At 35.6% G+C, this 20,823-nt stretch overlaps 1 protein-coding gene across 1 annotated transcript in view; it reads left to right on the forward strand.

The window, feature by feature from the left end:
• LOC306660550 (intraflagellar transport protein 88 homolog) overlaps positions 1–13,257 on the forward strand; it is a 160,384-nt gene extending 147,127 nt beyond the window's left edge. Inside the window, 2 exon segments of the mRNA XM_079138889.1 lie at positions 12,631–12,741; positions 12,980–13,257. Coding sequence (XP_078995015.1) covers positions 12,631–12,741; positions 12,980–13,101 — 233 coding nt within the window. The 3' untranslated portion in view covers positions 13,102–13,257.
• Positions 13,258–20,823: the final 7,566 nt, after the last annotated feature.

Genomic DNA, 20,823 nt, shown 5'->3' on the forward strand with positions numbered 1-20,823 from the left:
TAAAATGAAGTAAACTTAATTTTAACTACTTGAAGTAAGATGCATTGCTTTTTCAATGGGGGTCAGATTTTAGCTTCTCAGTGTCAAGCATGAATCCACCCGGGGGAAAAAAAAATTAAGTTGAGCCACAATGAAAGTCAACATTCAAAATCAGAACTATATTCTACAATTTCAAGAGTCTCAGTAGTCAACAGTGTTTATGTTTTCCATGGTTGAATTGAGGTAGGGAATAACCCTGTTCTTGCCTATTGTGACAGCTGCATTTAAAGGGTCAGGAAATCCACTGAACATATCTGCTTCTCATGTGTATATGTCCTCAAGATGCAAGAATGTCTCCTTGTAAAGCATTTTCTGTCTTGGCATGATGGTGGCATTTTTGTGACTTGATTTCAAGTGCTGTGTTATGAAGGTTTCATTTTATAACATTTTTTGTTTGTGTGCTTCTTTAATGGTTTGCTTCATCTTTGAGTGTGATTTTTATGTCTTATATGTGAACTCTTCCTATGAAAATGTATCAGTTTTATAACGAAAATAATTTTATAATGAAAATCAGGATATTATGACTCAGTGAACAGAAATTCACTTTACAGTCAACTTTTTGAGCAGCATATCTTTTATAAAGTACATTGTAACCTAGTTTTATTATAAGAGTATAGTACAAGTTTGAGTACAACACCTTCCCACAGTTTTGCTGCATCTCGATGGTTGCTTCACAAGAGAGTGAAGAAGTCATGTCCTGTGTCCACTAGGGATGAAAATTATTGTCAAGGAGAAGTTACTCTGAGAAGGTACCTACAAAGCTGATCACAGGGAGACAGGGATTAGCATGCATGTAAAGGAGAGAGTCTTGAGATTTTGGGGCAGGGTGCTGTCATTTCTGCTAATATCACTCCTGTCAACCTCAGTCTCAACTTGTGCACCCCTTCACCCCAGAAGTCTACAACATAGTTTTTCTGATCACCCTAATACTGACTACTTTGCAGCATGTATGTATTACAAAGGAAACCTACTTTGAAATAAGTATTAGAAGATCGTTAACAGCACTGTAGCACTGACTTATTCTCAGTGTTATAGTCAAGAAGAAATTTGTGTGTATTAGTACCTCCTGTCGGTCTGCTCTGCCAGGGTGGCCCCTGCTTTCAGATTTGGTGATTCTCTCAGATGGAGTCAGCAGACTTATTCTGTTAAGGATCAGACATTTCAGGTTTGAAGGCCATGGATCTGTGGATACAATTCCATTCTGCTCTTGTGTCGTGGAAGCAGCTATAGACAGTATGTAAGCGAATGGGCATGGTGGTAATTTGAATGTCATATAATTTTCAAGTGTCACAAAATATTCTTTGCTTTTTTCCTTAATTATTTAAAATTGCACAAATCATTCTTAGCTCACTGGATGTACAAAAACAGAAGAGGCCCAGATTATAGTTTGCTAAACCCTGCTCTAAACCACTCTCCATGAGTGGTAAGGAGTGGTAGGACCTAGAAATTATCCTTGTGATCAAAGCACTGGCTCCACCATCTAATCAAGCATATAGCTTGAACACCAAGGTTCTATATCAATGAAATTGTCTTACACCAGCAGTATAATAATGAAGTGTGTGGGTTTGTATTTACAACAGAACATGTTCTTTCCTCTGATCCTTCACCTATTCCCTGACTTCAAGGTCATTCTGATCAATTCCTTAGTCCCTGGTATTCATTCAACATCCATGGACTACCTTTGTCAATTCACCACATCTAAAGGGACCTTGGACAACTTACTTAATCTGTGTCCCAGATTCCTCATCAGTAAAATGAAACTGAAAATGGGACCTACCCAATAGGGCTAAGATGATGAGTTAATACAGGAAAAGCTCTTAAAATAATTCCCAACAGAGGCAAACTCTCAGTTAGGGACAGCGGGGGCACTTTGATTCCTATTTGACAAAGGAGCACATGGGCAATGCCTGAAATACTAGTGTCCATCTTAATGCCAGCATCTATCTTCTTAGTGCTGTTGGATGTATTGCCTTGAGTTCGTTATTCTCCATATTTTTCCTGCCACTGCAGGGTCATGTTTATTCATACATGAAAGTACATGTAAACAAAGGTACCTCTAGCTTACTGTACCATAATTTTTTAAACAAAAATAATAGAAATTATATATAAAAATAATTGTTGGTTTTTAAAATTACTGATTTGAAAAGCTGAATATCTATTTAGTAAAGTTGCTAACCAAAACATTTATAAATCTCCTCTTTTGAATACCAAAGGCAAATTACTAAAGCACAGAAATCCAATCTAAAAATTTTACAAATTGTGTTAGAGTGTGTGTGTATACACACACATACATATGCATGCACATACATATATATGTTATATATAATAAAATATACACATTTTATATGTACATGTGTGTATTAATGCATATATACCCAAATACATACTTTTTATCAGTTCTTCCCTCTTTTTCCTTTCCTACCTTTCTGCCTTTCTATCAACAAATAAGCATTTATCAAGTTGCTAACCATAGTAGGTGCTCAGTAAATACTAGTATCCTTTAGCTTCACTCATATCCTCTTTATATGCCAAGATATCAAATTAAGCACTCAGTATGCAAAATATAGACCAGGTGCAGTGGTGCACACTTGTAATCCCAGCTATTCAGGGAGGCTGCAGCAAGAGGTTCACAATTTTATGGCCAACCTTGATAACTTTGTGAGACCCTGTCTCAAAAAATTTAAAAAGGGCTGGCATTATAGTTCATTGGTAGCCCCTGGGATCAATCCCAAGTACCACAAAAAAAAAAAAAAAAAAAAAAGATTCAAAATATAATAAAAACATAAAAAAAATAAAAATATAATAAATCAGTTGTCTCTTTTTCTTACATCTTCACTGAATCCTTCAGTCTCCCTCTCCTTACTTGAGTATTACCTATTACTTTTGCCATCAGGGTCAGCTTTTCCAGTTTTGATATATCTCTGTTAGCTTTTTTGTTGGATAATAATTGAATAGTAGAAGGGTGAAGGGTAAAGTCAAACTGAGAATCAGTTTGTAACAGTCTAAGAATGAAATTCTTGTAGTAAGACTAGATCCAGAGCTGAGGTTGTGGCTCAGTGGTAGAGCACTTGCCTAGCATGTGTGAGGCACTGGGTTCGATTCGCAGCACCACATATAAATAAATGAATAAAATAAAGGTCCATCAACAACTAAAAATATATATATATTAAAAAAAAAAAAAAACTAGGTCCAAGCAATGATCCTTGTAAAATTAAATGAGAATGTCATCATCAAAGCTGATGGGACAGTTACTTTCTAAGAAAGGGGAAGGGTACATTGGTATACTGCCCCTTAACTTTGGAAGGAAACAGAAGCAAAGGAAGATCAGCTTCTTCATGACAAGAGGATAAGTCATTTGCAAATAAGACTACAGAGTACCTAGAAGTAAATTAGACAATAGATTCATACTGAAGATTTCAAGGTTGCTTTTTATTTACTTTCAGTTTTTTCTAGAAATGAACAAAAATTTCCTCATACTTACATGGAATGAGAGTATATCTTCTTTACTGATTTCATCTCAGTAAATGCTAAAATAAATATCTTGGGGATGGGAGAGAGACTCAAATGTTTCTTTAATGTCTAATGAATATTGAAATCTGAATTTATCAAGAGAGAATTCTTTAAGAATAGATTTGAAAGAGTAAGGACAATTATGTTTATAACACATTCAGAGGAACAGACAGAATTTTTTAGAAAGTTTGATTTTAAAAAGTACTTTCAAAGAAACTGATCAGAGACAGTGGATAGACTTCCTACCTGAAGGGGTGGGGGAAATTTGAGAGAATTACTAGATATGTATTGAATGATTGGGCCTTAAGGACTAAGAAGGGTGGGCAAGTGCATTTTTCAAGATAGTATCACTAGCCCTCAAAGAAGTCATGCTCAGTCCACAGTCAGAGGCAACAGTCAGACTCCACTGATTTAAGAAATGAACAGATTGCAGGGAGAAGAGGATATAAACTCTTCTCTTACTCATGGCAGTTAAATGTGCAGTCTCACTGAAAATTAAATGCAAACTAACCTATAAAATTAACAATTAAAAAAAATAACTCTCAAGGACAGCAAGGATAAGATGGTACAGACATTTTTTATAAACATAAATTAAATACTGCCAGTGTGGGTTTTAAGTGATATACTCTGCTGGGAATGTTTGATAATGTTCACCAAGATGTTTAAAATGTCCATATCCTTTGACAGGAACTTGTTTTAAAGAAATAATCATATAATCCCAGCTACTCAGGAACTTGTTTTAAAGAAATAATCATGTAATCCCAGCTACTCAGGAACTGAGACAGATGGATCACAAGTTAGAAGTCAGCAAGACCTTGTCTCAGGAAAAAAAAAAAAAAAAAAAAAGAAGGACCAGGGGTGTGGCTCAGTTGGAAAGCACCCCTTGGTTCAATCCCCAATACTGCAAAAAATAAAGTAAATAAAATCAGATTCAGATAAAGAATTGCGTACACACATATTGATCACATTTTTTGTGGCAGAAAATGCTGGGAATGAACTAAATATACAACTGGAAATAATTCCAAGTATACTTACATTCTCTGCAGTCACATCATCCAGTGGCAGTTACTACAGGGCCCCTGTCCTTCCCTCGAGTGAGATCTGGCATCAGGCTTCCTTGGTTGATCTTTAAGGGAGGCTATGATGCCATTGGGAGCTCTAGAGAGTTGGATCACTTAACAATTTCCAGAGATTATAACTTCTGAGAAATAATCTTACTTTTACGTAAAATGCAATGTATATAGTAATATGGTTTCCTTTTTACTTTTCCCTAAACAAAATACTGAAAAGTGTACAGAAATCAATAAAATGAGAAAAATGCAAGAAATGCAGATAATTTTATTGTATCTTTAAAATGTGTTGTAGGTGTGACATCATGGAAACTATAGTAAATGTTTAAGGTAAAAGTCACCCACAGATTGTAAAGTCTCCAAAGAGAGTGCCTCTGCTATGTGTAGAACAGTGTAAGTTACTGAGCAAGAACACAGTTAACACTCATTAGAATTTCAAATATCACTGAAGGTATCAAAGAAATTTGTAAATTTTTCTTATTTTCATTACTCCCATTAAACATATTCATTAAATATATTATGTACTCAGTTTTGGAAAACCACTGAATTCAAATCTGATTTTTTAAAAAAATCTCTACTTTAGGGGTTGGGGATTTAGTTCAGTGACAGACTGCTGGCCTAGCAGATGCAAGGCCCTGAGTTTAGTCCTTGGCCCTGAAAAAAAAGAAAGAAAAGAAATCTCTACTTTAATATAACATTGTAGAAAATTGACAAAAATGAAATACATTACTTTTCATCTTCAATTTTTTCTCTTAAGTTTATCTACTACTATAAATAATTGTCACTCCCCTAACTATATTCCCTTGAAAACTGAATTTATTTTTATTTGAAGAGAACATGTGGTGGAAGTTTATGTAGTTAAACCCCTTAACCTTACTTAATTTGTTCTGTGAATAGACCCTATATTGTAAAACTTATGTTCTCGCACACAAAAACATACTCCTATTTAAAAATTGTAACACTAACCAGATGTGTTGTCACATGCCTGTAATCTCAGTGACTCAGTAGACTGAGAAAGGAGGATGGCAAGTTTGAGGACAGCCTCAGCAGCTTAATAAGACCCTGTCTCAAAATAAAAAATGGAAAGGGCAGGAGATGTAGCTCAGTAGTGGAAGCACCACTGGGTTCAATCCCTATTTCCGGTGTTGGGGGGGACAATTATAACATTAAAATGTTATAAATAGTTTGCCTTCTTAGTATGAGTTGCCTTGTAAAAACATTGACCAAGGGAGGATGTAGACTACCACCAAGTAGATATGTTGGGAGATTTATTCCAAGCCTCAAGATGGTAGATTTGCCTGTAAAACAAGGGGGTCCAGGCTGTTCTGGAGATAGGAAAATATCAGGCTGTGCGAACTTGAGGGAACTTGCCTTTGGATGTTTAACTGTTGTTACTAAGACACATTTCATAGGGTCAGCCAAACTGCTGAGCTTGAAACAGCATGTAGGAAAATAAGTATGAGAAATGTCCATGTGCTGCACTTTACACAGGTTCTCTGCCCAAAACCAATTATTGTGTAATAGGCAAGAGCACGCTTGCAATCAGAAACCTGGATTTTGGTGTTGGTTTTGCCAGTAGCTGAACTCCCCCCACCCCCAACTGAACTCTTGAACAAGTGATTTCACCATCCTAGTCCTTATTCTCACCTGAAAAATAGAATTAATAGCCTTTTAAATGATGTTTCGTTTTTGTGTTTCTGCTGACTGTAAAATTATTGCTGACATCAATTTCTGACAGTAGGATGGACTGAATATTCAGGAAAACTCATCCAGATATATAGCACTCCTAAAAATGGTGGATTGAATATTTTAAAAAATGGGGAGGGAGAAGAAGAAAAGAAAATTTTTAGAAACGTTTAAATGTGTGGCTAAGTTGACAGAAAGAAGGAAATTCTTTGCCAAAAAGTAACTGGAAAGTTTAAACCCAAAGGAGTAAACAAATGCAGGAGTAAACATTTGCCCAGGTAATCCCTTGTGACTGAAAGCCTAGCGTTATAGACCATTCCTGGGGAAGAAGAGTAAGGACTAGGGCCCCTGATGGGTCAGAGAGCAAATCAAAGGATCTCTCCATAAAGCCAGGGTCTCTAACTGGCCATGCCCTCAGTAGGTCAACTAGAAAAGCCATCCTATAAAGGATAGGTTTCTACCTTGGCACTAATATAAAAATCAAGAAAAGGTCCCTTGAGAATTCCTAACCATAAGCCTTCACTCATGTAGCTTTGGAGCTAGCATACATGTCTTACCTGTGTGGCCTGAATAATACCATGATGAAAATTCGAGTTAAAGTAAACTTGAGTTGGTAGTATTGCAAGGTGCCTACAAGAAACAAATTTAAATCTCAAAATTCAAAATCTTTGCCCATTTTTAACTGGACTGTTTCATCATTGTTAAGATTTATGCATTCTTTATATAGTGTAGATATCAGCCCTTTATCAGATATTTAATAAACAAATATTTTCTCACATTCTGGGGGTTGCCTATTCTCTCTGTTGATTGTCCCTTGGCTTCATAGAAGTTAAGTTTGATGTAGTGCATTTGACATTTTTGCTATGGTTGCATGTACTTTTGGTATCATATCTAAAAGATCATCCCCTAATCCAATGTCATCATTAAGACTTTCCCTTGGGGCTGGGGAAATAGCTCAGTCGGTAGAGTGCTTGCCTTGTAAGCACAAGGCCCTGGGTTCAATCCCCAGCACCCAAAAAAAAAAAAAAAAAAAAAAAAAAAAAGACTTTCCCTTATGTTCTCTTCTAGGAATTGAGGCCTTTACTAGTTTTTTGTTGTTTTGTTTTGTTTTGTTTTGTTTGTACTAGAGATTGAACCCAGGGGCACTTTAGCACTGAACTACATCCCAGTCCTTTTTTATTCTGAGACAGGGTCTTACTAAGTTGTTGAGGTTGGCCTAGAAAGATCCTCCTGCTTCAGCCTCCCAAGTCGCTGGAATTACAAGTGTGCACTACAATGCCTGGCAAGGCTGTTACTACTTTTAAAATTAATTTTCATATATAGCGTAAGGTGTCCAGTCTCAATTTTTTGCATTTGGATATACAGCATTGGCTTCTAAAGAGACTATCCTTTTTCCGTTGTGTATCCTTTTGGGACCTTTTTCGGATCTTTGACCTTATACATGAGGATTTATTTCTGTTCCCTTGGTCTGTATGTTTGTCTTTATGCCAGGACCATACCATTTTGGTGGCAATAGCTTTGTAATATATTTCGAAGTCAGGAAGTGTGAGGCTTCCAGCTTTTTTTTTTTTTTTCTCTCCTCAAGATGATTTTGACTATGGGGGTCCTTTGAGAGTCCGGTTGAATTTCAGGGTGGGTTTTTTCCTCTTTCAGGAGAAGGTGTCATTGAGATGGTGATTGGGATTACATTCAGTCTCCATATTTCTTTGGGTGGTATGAATATTTTAACAAGATAAAATCTTCTAATCCATGACACTAACTGCCTTACCATTTGTCACCTTCAATTTCTTTCAGCAATTAGATTATGGTATGAGTGTTTTTCACCTCTTTGGTTTCTTCCTAAATATTTTATTTTTTTTTGATGCTATTATAAGTGGAATTCTTTTTATTACTTTCATTTTCAAATTGTTCATTGATTATTGGTGTATAGATAGACATACAACTGATTTTTGTGTGTTGATTTTGTATATCCAATTTTGCAAAACTTACTAGTTCTAACAGGTTTTTTTATTACTTTGTTTTGGTTTTGATTTCTGCAGACTGGGGATTTTTACCATTGAGCTACATTCCTACCTCTTTTAATTTTTTTTAATTTTGAGTCAGGATCTCATTAAGTTGCTTGGGGTCTTGCTAAGTTGCTGAGGCTATCGTGAAACTTACAATCCTCCTGCCTCAGCCTCCTGAGTTACTGGGATTACAGACTTACAGGATTACAGCTCAGCTAGTTCTACCAGTTTTTTATGACATCTTTAAAATTATCTGCATGTAAGATGATGTCATTTATGAACAGAGATAATTTTACTTATTTTTCTACTAAATGCCTTTTTTTCCTTGCCTGAGCACATTACTGTCTTGAACAAAAATAATGAGAGTAAAGTCTATTTTGTCTGAAATGAGTATGGCCACTCCTACTTTCTTTTCATAACTGTATAAATGGTATATTTTTCTACCCTTTCACTCAACCTACATGTGTCCTTATACCTAAAGTTAGTCTCTTGAAGGCATCATATAATTGAATGTTGTTTTTATTGTTATTGTTGTGTTGTGTTTTGTTGTATCCATTCAGTCATTTTTATCTGTAGATTGGGGAATTTAACTAGTTTGCATTTAAATAATTAGTGATAGGGGAGGACCAATCATTGCCATTTGTTAATTGTTTTCTGTGTGACTTATAGTTATTTTGCACAACTTTTACTCTCTTTCTGCTTTCCTTTGTGCTTCATTGAGTTTTTGTAGTGACAAGGTTTGATTCCTTTCTTTCTTTTCTTTTCTTCTTTTTGTTGTTGTTGTAGTACTTGGGGATTGAACTGAGGGCTTCAGACTTAAGCACTCCACCACAAAGCTAATCCCCAAGCCCACCCTCTCAACCTTTTTCTTCATTTTTATTTTAAGACAGGGTTTCACTAAGTTGCCCATGCTGGCCTGGAACTTTTTTTTCTCTTTCTTTAGCTTCCTGAATAGCTGGAATTACAGGTTTGTGCTGTTTTGCCAATTTCTTTTGTGCCAATCTCTATAGGTATTTTTTTCTGTAGTTCTTACAGATATTGCATAAAACATAACAATATATTTTTAACTGATAGCAATTTAATTTTAATTGCATTTAAATCGTCTACTCTTTTACATCCCCCCATTTTGTTACTGATACCACAAGTTATATCTTTTATGTTTTGTATCTATAGCATACTTTCATAGTATTTTTATACTATTATCTTTTAAATTCTGTACATGAATTAAAAAATTTTTGTGTACCATTATGACAGTATTGCATCATTCTGTATTTGTCTCTGTTTGTACGTACCTTTATCACAGAACTTTATATTTTTATAGGCTTTTCTGTAGCTATCTAGTATCCTTTCACTTCAACTTTAAGGACTTTATTTAGTAATTTTGGCTAGGCATTCTAGTGGTAATAAACTCCCTCAGCCTTTGTTTATCTAAAAAAGCTTAAGATCTTCCTTTCTTTAAGACAGTTTTACTGGATATATTGTTCTTATTATACTTTTTTCTTCCAACACTTTGAAAAAAATCATCCCATTAGCTGCTGGCCTGTAATGTTTCTTTTGAGAAGTCTACTGGTAGTATTACAGACGTTCCCTTATAGATGATAAGTCACTTTTCTCTTCTACTTTCAAGATTCTCTTTGTCTTTTTAATTTTGACAGTTTGAATATAGTGTATCTTAGTGTGAGCCTTTTTGGGCTTATAGTTACAGTTCTATACTGTAGATGGACACAATATCTTTATTTTATTTATTTATTTTATACGGTGCTGAGAATCAAACCCAGTGCCTCACACATGCTAGGCTGGCGCTCAACCACTGAGCCACAGCCTCAGCCCATAGTTACAGTTCTTTGAGCTTTTTTAATCTGTTTGCTTATTCACACATATTACTTCTTCTGCCTAGGGAAGTTTTCAGCCATTATTTCTTTAGGTAAATTCTTGCCCCATTCTCACCCTGTTCTCCTTCTAAAACTCTTGTAATACATATATTGTTCCACTTGATGGTGTCCTATAGTCCCTTTGGCTTTCTTCACTATTTTTTCTTTTTGATCCTTGACTCAGTCATCTCAAATGACAAGCCTTTGAGTTCACTGAGTCTTTCATCTTATCTAATTAATATCATCTACTTAATATCCCCTCTAGTAAATGTATAGTTCAGTTATTATATTCTTCAGCTCCAGGATTTGTTTGGATCATTTTTATGGTTTCTGTCTCTTTGTTGATATTCTCATTTTGTTCATGCATCACTTTCCTGATTTTTTAGCAGGCTGTTTGTGTTCTCTTGTAGCCCATTGAGCTTCTTTAAGATGATTATTTTGAATTTTTTGGATGATTTTGAACTCATTGATGCTTATTTTGAATTGTCCATAGGGTTGGTTCTTAAGATTTGTTTTGCTTCTTTGATTTGGCTATTTCCTTGCTTTATCTTGTTTGTTTTATAATTTCTGCTTTCAAATACATCTTTGTGGACAGGTTTTTTTACAGGAGATCTTCACCAGTCAATCTGACTTAGAGATTCTGGGGGCCTCTGAAAACCTTGGTGGGGAAGCCGAGATAGGATTATGTATAAAATTTCAAAAATAGAGAAGCTTTCTGGTTTCTTTATCAACAGCTCTTGTCTCTTGTTCTTTGGTGTCTGTCTTCATTACTATAGGCTCTCTGGCACTTCAACAAGCCACTAGTCTCTTTTGTTCTCTGGAGCCCCAAATTGCATGGTATGCTAGTTTCCTGTATGAACTGAGTCAGATGAAATAGTGTTCTTATTGTACTTTTTTCAGCTTGTAGGAACTCCCCCAAATCCAGAACGTGCCACACTCTTTTTTTCCATCACAACAGAAAAGCCATAAGCCTTATCCTTTCTTCTGATTGCAGTGAGCTGTGCTAGCATCTGTCTGGTAGGAGAAGTACTCTAGTTCTGCAACAAGTCCCTGACCTAGCCTTTGTTCTTAGTAGCCCTCAAGCATCTAAAATATGCCAGTTCTCCATCAGTGCTCTGAGTTAGGTGAAACAGAAGTTGGTACCTGAGGCAGCTTCCAAAAGAATGAGAATGTTGGACATACTTTCCACTCTTCCCTTTCCTTTTCCCTTCCAAGGCAGAAACTGTCTTGGCCTTTTTCTCCTTACCACCAGCTATGCTGCTTTGGGTGAGAGGCTGGCACAGTTTCAATGAAATAACTTTTCTTACCTGTTTCCATGCAGCCATTATTGGCTTTGAGCTTGTTTGGAGTACTCTGGCTTCCTAAGTAGTTTCTGGAGTTCTCATAAAGGCTTTTGGACCATAAATTGTTAATTAGTGTGTCTATGGGGAATTAAGTCTGGGGCTCTCTCCTCTGCTGTTTTCCTGGCTAAATTTCCTTGTGTGAGTATGTTAGGTATTGAATCCAAGGTCTAAGACACACATGCTAAGCACATACTTTGCCACTGATCTGACCCCACTCCCAGCCCTCAACTACAAAATTTTAAGTCTTTTCATGTATGATATCAGACTACTTTAAGAAAGCTTCTTCATTTATTTCACTTTCTAACCTGTTTTGTTTTTGTTGTTGTTGTTGTTTTACATTTTAATAGGCAAAATTGTCTTGTATTTAGAATCTTATATTTTAGAATTATTTGAGTGTTTAAATTATGTAATAGTTGATACATATAAAAAGAATAGAGGTAACATCAAGTATTACTAATATTCCTACTAATGTTAGTATTCAGCCCTCTCTGAAATCTTCAGTGATATGGATTATATCCTATAGTTGCATCTATAACTCTTTTCAGGTTTTTCCTTGTATTTAAGCCCTGTACATGAACCTTCTGTAAATGTTTGAAGAAGGTGATTGTGTGGTCTAGGTTCTCCGCCATCTGGGTTCAACTTATCAACCTGTAATGATGTTTTTCATATGCTGTAGTTTCAGGGCCTCTCACCAGCTTAGATATGAAGTGGATGATACAGCTCATACACTGATCTTTTTTTTTTTTGTTTATTCACACACTGATCTTGTACCTTCCTATTTGTTCTTTATTCAGATGCTATTTATATAGAAAGTTAGGTGTAACTTTTAGGTAATCTCAATTTCTCACAACAACTTCTGTGAAATTGAAACCTATAACTAAGCACACTTTGAAAGAATATATATAAAGACTACTGTTAAGTAATGTTTTATATATTGTAGATTTCCCACAAGAAATTCTTTTAAACAGGAATTACATTCCTAAGAAGTTGGCTTCCAGATGAGTAAAATCTGTCTCTTGGCAAATAAATATGCTTTAAGATGCGTAAGTAGTGTTATGTTTTCTCAGCCTACTAAACAAATGCATTTTTATTTTTGTATTTTCAGATAGTGCCCAGAACAGTAGTGCCAGTAGTAAAGGTGAACGACTAAGTGCCAAACTCAGAGCTTTACCTGGGACAAATGAACCTTATGAAAGTAGCAGTAACAAAGAAATAGGCAAGTGTTGGTACTCCCCATCCAGTTCCTACAGGCATAGCAGGTCTTAAGAAGACTGGTGAGATGGCAAATGTGTAATTGGGATTACTACAAATTTTTACATATAGACAAAACTTAAAATGACTTGGGAGAGCATTTCTGTTCACTCTGAGTTGTTCAGTTTTGATTATAAGGTGAAATGGGTTCATACTTCTTTTTTCTATATTACTCTAATGGTGCAATCTGTTTCAAAACCTAGATGCTTCCTATGTGGATCCACTTGGCCCTCAAATAGAAAGACCAAAAACTGCAGTCAAAAAAAGAATTGACGAGGATGATTTTGCTGATGAAGAGTTAGGAGACGATTTGCTTCCAGAATAATATTCCTTTTAATATGTTATTTACTAAAGGAAATTTCCTTTAAAGATAATACTCATTTAAACTTTGGATTAATATCTTAATATTGTACATTGTTAAAACTAAGTATATGCTGTCCTATATGAATATGGACTTACAGAATAAACTAATAAAACTAATACTTTAGGTCCGTGACTTCCTTTCCTTTTTGATAACATTGACCATAGTAAGAATATTTTGTAGAATAACTTAGCATCTACACATACACACATAAGTGCATGTATGTATTCACAGAAATACACTTGTAATACTGCAGCATATGCTAATATTTTCTGTAATTTCATTAAAACAAATAAAATACTACAAGTGAAATCACTATATTGATTTCATGGTTTATAGCTTAAAAAGCTGTGCTAGACCATATGAATGATCTTTATTCAAGCTAAATTGCTTAGAATTTAGAAACTGAAGTCTTTGGAAGTAATAAGGTTCATAACTATTAAAACAATTGTGTTTTGAAAACAATATAAATTATAATGAGAGAAAATACCACACTATAACCCTGTTTCTCTTTTCTATAGTTTATTTCTATGTTTAGCCCACTGGTGTGTACCAAAAACATGGAGCAATTGTGTGACTCAGCACAAGGCAGAGGGCAGGATTACTTCTGTTTTCTGTTAGCATTGCTTTTGACTGGTCTAGACTGTCAAGAGGAATTATAAGGATGGAACAGTCAGAAAAAGAGGCTCATCTTTAACACTACACCAGAGAGAATGGGCCCCTCCATCTTATTTTTTGTTTGTTTGTTTTGAGATGGATTCTTATTATGGTGCCCTGGTTGGTCTCAAATTCCTGGGCCCAGAGAATCCTAGACTATTAGTCTCCCAAACAGCTGAGACTACAGGCATGTGCCATGATGCCCAGCCCCTTCATCTTATTTAACATACCTCTACAATGTGCATACTACTGTTAGGTACAGCAGGAGGAAAACCAAAATTAAACCACAAGACTCCCATGGATTACTGATTCCCTCCAAATCTATTCCTGTCTCAGTCAAGGGCAACACTACTCAATTCCTCAGCAACAAATTTTGAAATCTCCTTTCTTCCCTTTCCACACAATCAATTAGTAAAAGTCTTCCCAACTTTACCTCTGGTTATGCGCTGAATCCCAAGGTAGGTTATGATCTAATGGAAGAGACATTCAACTAACACATTAAACATCTAGTATGTGCAGAAAATCAAGATTCTAGGGATATAGTAGTGAATAAAAACAAGATCTGCCTCTAAGGAGCTTAAATTCTGGTAGGAAGGGCAGGCTGTATTTTTTTAAAGAACTTTAGATTTGTTAAGTATAGTCAAAAATTAAATGGAAAAATGCAATAGGGAATGATTGTGATAAAGGAACAGCTCTAAGAGGCAGCATCTGTGTTAATGCTATAATGATGCGAAAAAAGCAATAGTCTAGGTAGAAGGAACAGCAAGCACCAACACCTTGAAAAGAGAAAGATCTATATGTGTTAGAGTGATATTAGGTTCGAATGGTATTGAGTTAGAGGGTATGGATTCCGTCAGTGTGGGCAGTGGAGTATATGTGCAGGCAAGTAAGCAGAGATGAGATCCAAAAGGTAGACAGGCCAGGCCATGTAGGCCCTTGTATAGACAGTTTGGATCTTATTCTAGTTATAATAGAGAAGACCTTAGAAGGTTTAATGCAAGAGAAATAAATGATATGCTTTCATCCGATCTCTAGAAGCCAGTGGTCACACTGGTTGCTATGAAAAAGAATTGGGATGGGTAGATGGAGTGGAAAGAATTGAAACTACTAGCAGTAGTCTGGTTAAGAAATGAAAGTGACTGAGATCAGGTTTTTAGCAATGCCAATTGTGAGAACTGGTCAGATTCAGCACATATCCAAAGGTAGAACTTGGAGGACTTTTACTAATTGTGTGGAAAGAGAAGAAAGGATGATGTCAAAATCTGTTGCTGAGGAATTGAGTGTTGCCCTTGACTGAGATAAGAGTAGATTTGGAGGGAATCAGAGTCATGTAAAAATGTCCCTTAAACATCTAATTGGAGATACAAAGAATATAGTTAGGTTTATGAATCTGGTGATCAGAGAAAGAAGGGTAAGATAGATTTGGGATCTATCAGTGTGAAGACAGTACCTAATACCATAGAACTGAATGAGGTTACTTAGTCCTAAGAGGGAGGAAAAAGAAGTGAAGAACTCTAAACAGCCCCTGAGTACAACATGTGGAAGTTTGGGAGAAAAAAAGATGGCCCAGCTAAAGAGACTGAGAATAGCACAAGTAATGTAGGAAGTTTCAAAATTGAGTGGAACTTCCAGGTATAATGAGGCCAATGCTCCTCTGTAATGAATAAGGTTAAAAAAAAATCATTGCATGGCTGGGATTGTGGCTCAGTGATAGAGTGCTTACCAGTGATAGAGAGCCTGGGTTTGATTCTCAGCACCACATAATAAATAAATAAATAAATAAATAAATAAATAAATGAGGCTCTGGGTTTGATTCTCAGCACCACATATAAATAAATAAATAAATGAATAAATAAATATCCATCAACAACAAAGTTTTTTTTTAAATCATTGCAAAAAATTATATGTTCATAGTCACTGGAGAGGTGTGGATGCAATAAGACTAAAATTACAAAGAGGAAAACCATTCTAAATGATAATTTCAACTGTTTTCATCTCTGAGCTGTTTCACAATTCTGGGCATGGGCTGAGACTTGGACTTGACACAGGGAAAAGGGTTCTTCTAGGGGAAAAAGAATCAAGCAGACCCTATGGTGGTCATGTGGGATGGATATAACACATTGGAAACTTAGAGAAGCCCCAAACTTATGGCTGGTTTGCATAACCAGCAAATGCCCCCATGGTGCTCCAGCTGGGGTGATGCTGAAAGCCAGGGTATTGGGGTAGAGGATATAAAAGATTTGATTATACCCAACAGCCTTACAGTCCTTAAGGGACAAAGTTCTGCTAGAGGGAAGGACTTTCCACAAACACACAAGTAGTCTATCCTCAAGACATCTGCTATTTTATGAATCTGTGTGGAGTAGGATATAAATTCAAGGCCTGCAGGAGCCAGGTTGACTCTTTCCATCTTTCACAACTGAAAAGACCAATCTGCTGGGCTTTTAGAAGCCTGGAAGGACAGACATGAACCAGGGGTGGACTGACCCTTATAAAATCTGCAACCTAGCTCAAACCCTGATTGGATGGAGATAATTAGTCCCCAGTTCTTTCTGCTTAGCAGTGAGAAATTTTTTCTCTGGTAACAATAATCATTTGTAATTCCTATGATTCTAGTAAATACCAGAGACTGATATGTAATAAAAAAATTACTAGATACATATGGAGGCAAGAATATATGACCAAAACTGAAAACACAAATAGAAGCAGACTTTTATATGATAGAGATAATTAATTTAACAAGGTCTTTAAAATAATGATTGGTGTGGTAAGTAAAATAGATAAAAGACAAAATGGATGAAAAGATGAAGAATTTATTAGAATTTGTGAAAGTCAAATGTGCAACAGAACTGAAAAAAAGACTATCTAAAATAATTTATCTGGATGGATTGAACAACATACTAGTCTCAGTAGACATCAGGATTAGTGAAACCTCAATAGAAATACAAATGGAAGTCCAGAGGGAAGTGAGAATGGAAAAATAAAGCAAATAGTAAGAGATTTGAGACATGTTGAAGAATTTAAGTAATTATTATAGAAATCCCAGAAGGAGAAGAAAGAGAATAGGGTAAAGATAGCATCTGAGGTGACATGGTCTAGATTTTTCAGGAAGGTCAGCAAACACCAAGGAAGGCAAACACAAAGAAAACTATACTGTGGACATATTATGATCAAACTGTTAAAAAACAAAAGAATTCTTTATGGTTAGGAATGTAGCTCAGTGATAAGTGTTTGACTAGCATGTATGAGGCCCTGAATTCAACTCCATCATCACATGGTGGGGGGGGACTTTAACCAGAATAAGAAGAACATATTACTTTCAGAGTAACATAAGACTTTTCAATAAAAACTATGGAACCAGAAGACAATAGAATTAATAATATTTTGAAAGTGCTGGGGGAAGGGGAGACCTATTAACCTAGAATTCTATTCCAGTAAATATATCCTTTAAAATTTAAAGACTTTTCAGATAAACAAAATTTGAGAAAGCTAATCACAAGAAGACTAGCTCTATAGGAAATACTAAAAATGGTTCTAAAAGTTAAAGAAAAATAATCCTAGAAGGAAGCACAAGTTGATAAAAAGAATAAAAATCACCAGAAATGTATAAGAAAATATAAAAGAATATTGACAATTTAAAATATCAATAATAATAATGCCTGTGGGTTTTTTTTAACATATATAGAAATAAAGCATGATAATACTAAAAAAAAGTGGGGGGGGATTTGGTGTTAAACTATTGTAAGGTTCTTGTATCATTCAGTGGTAGACTTGACTTATTACAATAAGTCAAGGATATATATTGAATTCTTGTTCCCCCTCCATGGGAAAAGAAGAAGCATGTATAATTTAAAAAACTGATCATTTGCATACCTGAGGCAATTAACTTCTAAAGAAAAAAACCTTTGCTTGGCTTATGGTTCTGTTACAGTCCAAGATTATGCAGCTTATTGTTTTGGGTCTCTGACAAGGGTGACACATTTTGGCGAGAGCATGTGGCAGAGTAAACTGCTTAGCTTATTAGCTGAGAAGTGAAGTACAAGATAGGAAGGGACCAAAGTCCCCTTCAAGGGCACGCTCCCAATCACCTAAGGATCTTCCAATAGGCTTTACCTCCTAAATGTTCACAGCACAGTACCCAATAGTGCCACCCTGGGGACCAAAACTTTAACATATGGTCTTTTGGGGAACACTCATCCAAAACATTAGCATGGTTCAACCAAAAATCATAAAAAGAATGATACAGTTAGAAAATCACCATTTCAAAATTGCTACAATAGTAACTGATTCAGGCAAGAATCATCAATGGATACTAGTAGAAGAAAGTTTTATGAGAACAGTACATTTACATAGACTGAAATCTTGTTCCACAAATTATTCTTATTAATTATAAGAAGGAAGGATTCTACCTTAACCAGTGACTAAAATCCAAACCATGTGCCTCCTACTGTGAAATACTGAGAGGACACAAAGTTTCCTAGTTAATAATTCTCCCCAAATCCAACCTGACTCTAATGATGAGTAAACATCCCAAATTGAGGAACATTCTACAAAACAACTGGCCTGAAGTAATGAAAAGTGTTCAAGGACATGAGAGACAGAAAATGTCTGAGGAACTGTTCCGGATTAGAGACTGACATGTCACCAAATGCAGTGCATGGTTCTAAATCAGATCCTGGGCTGGGCAGGAATTGTGTTTTAAAGGATGATAGAGACAAACAGTTAAATGTGAATAGGTCTATATATCAGATAATAGTATTGTATCTACTAATCTTTCCAATTTTGATAATAGTGCTATGATTATATAGGTGAATGGTTTTGCTCTAGGAAACACATACTGAAGTATTTGGGGACACAATCCTGATATCTATAACCCAATGACTTTGTGCTTCAGAAAAAAAGTACAACGATAAAACAATCATGGAAAAATCTTAACAACTAGTGGATCTGAGTGAAAGGTATATGGAGTTCTCTTGTACTATTCTTACTACTTTTCCGTAAGTCAGGAATTTTATTTTGAAAAAAAGTTTTGTTCCATATTTTTAATGGCACATTATAGTCATATATAATGATGGGATTCATTGTTATGTAGTCATACATGCACACGATATAACAATATAATTTGGCCTATTTCATTCCCCAATGTCACGCTCTTCCCTCCTCTCCTCCTTTCCCCTGTTCTCTTTCCTCTACTCATCTCCCTTTTATTTTCTTGACCATCACCCCCACCTTTAAAAGTTTTTTAAAAAGCTAATAAGAGGGGGCTGGAGTTGTAGCTCAGTGGCAGAGCGCTTGCTAGCATGAGTGAGGCACTAGGTTCGATTCTTGGCACCATATAAATAAATAAATAAAAGGTCAATTGATATTGTTGAAATGGTCATACTACCAAAAGTGCTCTACAGATTCAGTGCAATTCCAACTAAAATCCCAGTGACATACTTATAGAAACAGAGAAAGCAATCATGAAATTCATCTGGAAAAATAAGAGATCCAGAATAGTCAAAGCAATCCTTAGCAGAAAGAGTAAAGCAGGAGGTATCAGAATACCAGAACTTAAACTTATGACAGAGCAATAGTAACAAAAATGGCATGGTATTGGCACCAATATAGACAGACCAGTGATACAGAATAGGAGACACAGAGACAAAGCTACATAAATACAGTTTTCTCGTACTAGACAAAGGTAACATACAATGGAGAAAAGAGAGCCTCTTCAACAAATGGTGCTAGGAAAACTGGAAATCCATATGCAGCAAGATGAAATTAAATCCCTATTTCTCACCCTGCACAAAACTCAACTCAAAATGGACCTAAGAATTAGACAGAGACCCTGTACCAAATAGAAAAAAAACTAAGCCTAAATCATCTTCTTGTTGGCTTAGGTACCAGATTTCCTTAACAAGATTCCCAAAGTGTAAGAAATAAAGACAAGAGTCAATAAATGGGTTGGATTCAAACTAAAAAAAAAAAAAAAATAAAAATAAAAAAAAATAAAAAAAAAAAAGCTTTTTCTCAGCAAAGGAAACAAGCAATAATGTGAAGAAAGAGCATACAGAGTGGGAGAAAATCTTTACTAGAATTTATAAAGAACTCAAAAAACTTAACACCAAAAATACAAATAACCCAATCAATAAATGGACTAAGAAACTGAGCAGACACTTCACAGAAGATATATAAATGATCAACAAGCATATGAAAAATGTTCATCTCTTGCAATTAGAGAAATACAAATCAAAACTGCTCTAAGATTTCATTGCACTCCAATGAGAATGGCTATTATCAAGAATACAAGCAACAACAGATGTTGGTGAGGATGTAGAGAAAAAGGCACACTCATCCATTCTAGAGGGACTGCAAATTGGTGCAGCCACTCTGGAAAGCAGTATGGAGATTCCTTGGAAAACTTGGAATGGACCCACCATTTGACCCAGCTATCCCACTCCTCGTTGTATACCCAAAGGACTTAAAATCAGCATACTACAGTGACACAACCACATCAATGTTTATAGCAGCTCAATTCGTAATAGCTAGATTGTGGAACCAACCTAGATGCCTTCAATAGATGAATGGATAAGAAACTGTGGTATATGTACAATGGAATATTATTCAGCCATACAGAATAATAATATTATGGCATTTCCAGGTAAATGGATGGAGTTGGAGAATATCATACTAAGTGAAATAAGCCAATCCCAAAAAACTAAAGGCCAAATGTTTTCTCTGATAAGTGGATGCTGAATCATAATGGTGGGGGGAGGGGGTAAAAGAAGAATGGAGGAATTTTGGATTGTGTAGAGGGAAATGAGGGGAGGGGTGGGGGCAGAGGGAAGGAAAGATGGTGGAATGAGACAAACATCATTACCCTATATACATGTTTGATTAGACGAATGGTGTGAATCTACATTGTGTGCAAGCAGAGAAATGAAAAATTATATTCCATTTGTGTACAATGAATCAAAATGCATTCTGCTATCATGTATAACTAAATAGAACAAACAAAAAAAGTCAATTGACCACTAAAAATGTTTA

This window comes from Sciurus vulgaris, assembly GCF_902686455.1.
Source record: "Sciurus vulgaris genome assembly, chromosome: 4".
Classification (NCBI taxonomy): Eukaryota; Metazoa; Chordata; class Mammalia; order Rodentia; family Sciuridae; genus Sciurus; species Sciurus vulgaris.